The sequence below is a fragment of the Xiphophorus couchianus genome, chromosome 12 (genome assembly GCF_001444195.1).
Source record: "Xiphophorus couchianus chromosome 12, X_couchianus-1.0, whole genome shotgun sequence".
Lineage (NCBI taxonomy): Eukaryota > Metazoa > Chordata > Actinopteri > Cyprinodontiformes > Poeciliidae > Xiphophorus > Xiphophorus couchianus.
This window is the reverse complement of record NC_040239.1, coordinates 10,017,887-10,024,104: the sequence shown is the minus strand read 5'-3', so window position 1 is coordinate 10,024,104 and position 6,218 is coordinate 10,017,887. Positions and strand designations below refer to the sequence as shown.

The 6,218-nt window shown below is 38.0% G+C and overlaps 1 protein-coding gene across 5 annotated transcripts in view; it reads left to right on the top strand.

Annotated features, from left to right (window-relative positions):
* Positions 1 to 2,074: 2,074 nt before the first annotated feature.
* kcnip3b (Kv channel interacting protein 3b, calsenilin) overlaps positions 2,075 to 6,218 on the top strand; it is a 45,633-nt gene continuing 41,489 nt past the window's right edge. For 4 of the 5 annotated variants that reach the window (XR_003597477.1, XR_003597476.1, XM_028032883.1 and 1 more), the window contains exon 1: positions 2,075 to 2,218. Coding sequence is in view for 2 of the 5 variants with exons in the window: in XM_028032883.1 (XP_027888684.1) it covers positions 2,108 to 2,218 (111 nt within the window). In the remaining 3 variants the exon portion in view is untranslated. Of the gene's footprint in view, positions 2,219 to 2,498; positions 2,640 to 6,218 lie in introns of those variants that run through there. The other variant, XM_028032884.1, reaches the window with a different exon arrangement.

Genomic DNA, 6,218 nt, shown 5'->3' with positions numbered 1-6,218 from the left:
TTAGTTTTTCTGTGTTTTTACTTGATAATGCTATAATACTGCAATAACATAACTTTCATAAACAGTCTTCCTGGAACGGTAAGTTGTTTTTCCACTATTAGCACATTGAGTTGGAAGTACATGAGGATGATTGACATCACTAAGACCCTCCTATTGATTCTGATTGGTTGTTTTTCCACTCAGAGCATTGGAGGAGATACATTGTTTTCACAACAAATTGTCACAACATGGTGACAGTTTTAACAAATATTTAAAAAGTATATATATTTAAATAAAAACTGTCGGTTTTACAGCGACAGTTTGTGTTTTCAGGTTGCTTCTTCTCCAGCTTACGTGAATAACAGGAATCAGCTTAATTGGAAAGGCTGCCTCCCCTCTTATGCCCTGCAGGATGTTAACATTTCCTGGCTGCTCATTAAACAATCAGTGTGATGTGTGAAGAAGCTTGACCTCCCTCCGTCGCCTTTTGGCCCGGTTCTGCTGCCTCTTCCTTCCTGCTGCAGGCAGCTTTACAGGAAGGGGTCGACTAAATTGATTTAGCTCCCAACCAGGCACACATGGTTTCTCTAGCAGGGCGTTAATTGCATTTCTCTCTGAAAGACTCATGACGATCATGTAACAGAAACACACAAAAGAGAGCATCTTCCTCACATTATCTTAAATTTGCTGCAATGATGACAAGGGGAGAAAGGAGATGAATTAATTTATAAAAGTTGTGTTTTTGTCACTTCTTTCACTGCCTTAATATAGAAAAATGTCATATTTGTACAGCAGTGTAACAATTAAATTGATTACTAATGAAAACACCTCAAGTTCTTACTCATTTAAATTTCTGCATTTGAAAGTTTTATTACACCAGATTTGACAGCTTTTTAAACTAAGTGTGCACTTATAGTTTGTAAACAATCTGCAGCTTTAACCTGTGAGTGTTTAAGCTGCATTTTAATAAACAGGGTCTGTTTGGAAGACCGATCTGATCTTTGCTTTAACTTTCTGGCTGATGTACAGAGATGCTGCTTCGATATATCTGCTTAATATTCCTTCTCTATAAGAATAATCTATTTTATGGAGTGCACCATTATCTCCTGCAGTAAAACACCCACGCAACGCCTCATATATCACAGTTAGGACGACGTTCTCAGGCTTACAGCTTTCCTCCCTTTTTTTCTAATGATGGTCATTATGGCCAAACATTTCAATCTTAGTTTCATCGAAACACAAGATCTGTCTCCATCATTTAGGTTACTGTTCACACAGCTGGCAAATGCAACCAAAATCCCCTTTTTTTGCACATGATATGCGACATATGTACAACTTTTTCACCTGTAACGGCCCACTTCAGTTCTGATCTGATCTGTACCACTTTCATATGTGATGCTAATTCGGATATTCATCCGTTTGTTTTCAAAGCGTCTGCAGTCAAAGCGGCCATGTCGCATGTTCTGGCACCCCCTTTTGTGCAGCACCCCTATGTGTTGCATGTAATGCATACCCACCTACTGACTTGATTTGTGCATTCCTGTTTTATTTTGCTGTATATCTGAGTTATCCAGAGCTGTAGACTGGCTAACCAGTTTGTTCTCTCACACAACCAGGATTGGAGATAAAAACCATTCCTACCAGTAGCCTAAAAGTGTTAGCTGATGATGTCTCTGAAGCTGATATTGAAGTCTTTAATGAAATCTGTAGTGAGATCTTATTAACCTCCATTAAGCTGCAAAGTGCCAATAAGTGTGTGATATAAAAGACTGAGCACCACATAGTGAGGGAAATCTCTAAAGATGGAGAAAGTACCACATTAATCTCATTTAAAGAGCAGCAGCTGCACCAGTCCAGCTGTGAGGGTTAATGTTGCACATCTGCCCAGATGTTACAGGTTAACTTGTTGGATAAATAAATCCACAGGCAGTTTGGTGGCTTTCCCCACGTCTCTAAAATATGGATGTCCAGTTGTGTCCTCTGTAGCCGCTCCCTGCTGCACCCCACCCTCTCCGTGAATCCCTGTGTATCCCTGTGTGTGTGTGTGTGTGTGTGTGTGTGTGTGTGTGTGTGTGTGTGTGTGTGTGTATGTGTGTGTGTGTGTGTGTGTGTGTGTATGCGTAGATAAATGTGTGTGCGCACATTCCTTCGCATCCAGAGGAGCGACAGTCAGGTTGAGGCTCCACGCAACGAGGACACACTCTCCACGGGAATCTCTCCTGGAAAAAACACCATGCAGGTAGGTCTCAAACATTTTTGATATTCTTATTTTATAAAATAAAATCTTGTCTGTTGTAGACGGAAAATCCCAGAAAATGCAATAGTTAAATTTCCATTTGCTCACTTGTGCTACTTGTTGGCTTCTTGCTGCTTTTCGTCGTGTCCCTGCATCCCTCCGTGATTTCTTTGAGCTCGTTTGCTGCCAGTTTTTGCCCAAAGCGGAGTTTCTTAGTGAAGTTATGTAATTGCAGTTCAGCTGGAAGCTGCATGTGGTGGAGACTCTCCGCTCTGCGCGCAGCGCAAACCCTGCGGACACCAAGTGTCACTCGGCATCACCGTGACTTTTCCTCTCACTCATTAAGTCCAGGCTTTTTTCTTTCTTTTTTATGGCCACTTTTTCTACGTGATTCCAAGCGTCACGCGTGTCTTCAAAGCTGCTGGTAACGTGTGCGCCTCCAGTCCTCGTCTGAGCAGCAGGGAGAGAGTGGGATTATGTGTCTGAAATCATGTGTGTGCGTGTTTTCCTCCTGGCTCGGGGGAGCAGGTTGGGAGATCAGTCCCCAACAACGAGCAGAGTCTGGATCGAGCGAGCAGACCGGAATGTAAAAAGGCTCTAAGTGATTCCCTGCGCCTCGCAAAGCTCCGCTAGTTAATCCACTCTGGCTGAGTTTCACCTCCGTTTTGAAGGTTTTTCTCTCTGAGATGGAAATCAGGAACAACCTGTTACAAGATTCAGATTACATCTTAGTTTGTTTTGTTCGGTTTTTTTTTTTTTTTAAAGGAGGCAGTTGTTTCGGGCATCTTCTTTTTTTTATCGGAATCCTTTTGTTTGTGTGCATAAATCGCTAACAGATTGATTATTTCATATCGGAAAATGGGGGCGATATGGACTTAGAATTTTATCGCAATATCTTGTGGTTCTATCGTGATAATAAAAATTATGAGTGATTATGATGACCCTTTATGATTGATTGTGTGGCTGTGACTGCATGGCACAGCAGTCATGCCACAAAACAAATGCTGTTCTTGATGCCACTTACTTAAAGAAGTGGCATTTAAATCACAAAGCTGCCCACAGTAACTGCATTTAAAATATATATCTTAAATTTACTGATATTTATTGAAACTCTTGTAGAACAAATGGAGAAAATAGTTTTAAAAATCCAACAGTACTTTCAGGATTTTTTTTATTTAATTGATTAATTGAAATTTATCAAGGCAATGATACATCAAATAATTTCATGATAAATTAAATTTATAAATGCCAACTCCTAGTTCAACATAACATTATGACCACTGAGTCAGTGGTGAAGTATAACTCTTATTTTCAGGGATCCAACTCACTTTTTACGTCCAAATTTAAAGTATTTCCAGATTAACCTTTGCAGGTGTCTCTGTCAATTTAAGCCCGTTTTAAAATCAGTTATTAAAATATTCAATAGAAGTTTATTTTTATTAAGTGGTGAGAATTTGGGAATGGCAGTTTTACAAATTATGTAAGAACCCTGTAAATACCTGCTTAGTGATTATTAAATCATCTATAAATAAACAACATGGGTGGATTGATGGACGGATGTTTTTCCTGTTTTCTGTAGGAAACCTGAAGTATCCGACACGCAGTTCTATTTTGCAGCTTTGGTTTTTAATCTCTGGATTGCTGCCTTTCTTTCCCTCAGATGTCCATTTTGACCAGTTTGTGTTCATTCTCCAATTCTTTAACGTCTTTTAGACTATATTGTTGCCAAATGGCTTCCAACTACTTCCTGTCATAATGCAGCTGAGATGCCTGTTGATGAATATTCGGCTAATAGCAAGAATCATATTGGAAGCACTGAGCAGTCAGAACGTGAAGGAGGTCAGATTGAGATTTCCAGTATAGCATTCAGAGCACAGATTAAAATTTTTACAAACCTCAGCCTGAGAAAGTTGTGCTAATATTACTAAACCCAATTATGCCTACAGAGTGGATATGTATTCAAGTAAACAATCACTCTGTAATTTAGTAACAGAAGAAATTATATATTTAATTTCAAAGAGTTTTGTGGTTTTTTATTAGACATGAAAATATATTAAATATGTATAAATGCAGGCAGCTGTTAGTAATGCATTTGTGGTTCAAGTAAGGCTGTAAGAATACATTATGAGACTATATATTTATTTTTGTCTTGACCTTTAGTTTTTGTATTATTGTATTATTATTGAATTGTACTAGTTATTGCATAATCATTTCATGTCAGACTATTAAACAATGTTTATGTTAAATTCCCAAAACTCTTAATTTTTCTGATTAATGTAAACCCACAATTATACTCATTTGCTGCACCTAAATCAGCCAACAGGTAATTTTACTTCAATTTGTTTTGACTGGTGGAGTTGGTTTTCAGTATTATGTAAATCATATTTTAAAAATAGTTCCAGTTTGGAGTCATTATTGGAAGTTTGCATTATAAGCTTGAAACATTTATAGTTTTATCCTCTGGCTGACTGTCAGCATGCAGGTGTTTGAATTAAATCATGCTGTGAGGCATCCGAGGGCCTCGTGTTTCCAGTGCTTGACTCACTTTAGTTATTTTAAATAATATAATGAGCAGTTGTTTTCTCATTCTGACCCAATTTCAGAGGGATGAGAGAGGCTGTCAGAGAGCTGAATTTCCCCCATCTTAAAACATTAGTAACGCACTAGATCTTCAGGATGAAAAATACTCAGTTTATGCTGGAAACTAAATAATTTTTATTTAATGTCGCTTTTTCTTTCCTTTCAAGGGGATCTTTTATGCAAAATGTATATTTTGCATGTTGCTATACTTGTTGTTATACTCTGCTGTTTCTATAAACACCCAAGTGCTTAGAAAAATCACCCAGCTGTTTTTTGCAATAAGTTAATGTTTTTCAGTGTCAGGAAAATGAAATGTTTAAAAAATCTCCCAGTTGTTAGGGCACAACCATGTACCGTTACCTAGCAACCCCAGCCAAGCTGCAGGATGTTCAGTCACATCCGTTGTATTACCGTTGTTTTGCCGTTGTATGCGCTGTATAATGGCTGCTGGAAAAGAGAAGTGTTTTGTTGTTGACCTACCATTCAGAAACCACTTCCTGCATTTTTGTTGATTGTGCAGGAGGCTCTTCTAATGCTTTTCAGATAATTGTACATCTGTTCACAGCCATTTTCACTTGCGAGTGTAAACGTTGAGTTGGATCCTTTTTAAATAGAGCCACAGTGATACTTAAAGTTATATATTGAATATCAACCTACAAATGTTGGTTTCATCCATGAGAATATTGTTAAACCTCCCGATGTTAAATATACGTATTCTATTGGATTATTGACAGAAACAAGATATATTGGCAACTTAATAACTAATTAATATAACAAACATTAATTTTACTCTGATTCCTCAGCTGATCCTCCAAATGCTCAATGTTCGAATTCTGGAGGTAGCCTCTGACAAATCCTGCACTGTGCAGGAAGTTTTGACATCTTGGTAGATAGATCATACAAATATGCTCTGCTCTCCCTCCAAAGTAATTTTCCAGCTCAGACTTGATGTCCATCCATCCATCAATTTTCTAACACCCTTGTCCCTTAGAAGGGTCAGGAGGGGTGCTGGTGCCTTTCTCCAGCTCATGTTCCGGGCGAGAGGCAGGGTGACGTGATGTCCCTTGCACAAATATCTTCAATTTCTGTTCAAAAGCTACGCTCCCTGCTTCAGATGTCTCTTCAGGAATAAAACCAAAAGAGAAATAGCAGATTTTGTTTTCTCTCTTGCAACAAAGTGATGGTCTGATATTGGTACCAGTCAGAAGAAAACTGACTTCACTGCCTTCCTTAGGGTACGGCTGGTGTTTAAAATACTTTATTTATTAATTTTGATGATTTTCTGCTTAGAAAACATAACATTTCAAATTAGAATATATCCATTTAAAATTTAAACAAGTGAAAACCTTTTGTATTTCATATTTAAGAATTATTAACTTAAAAGAAGTGTATATGTCTTGCTGAAAAGTTACTTGTCTCATTT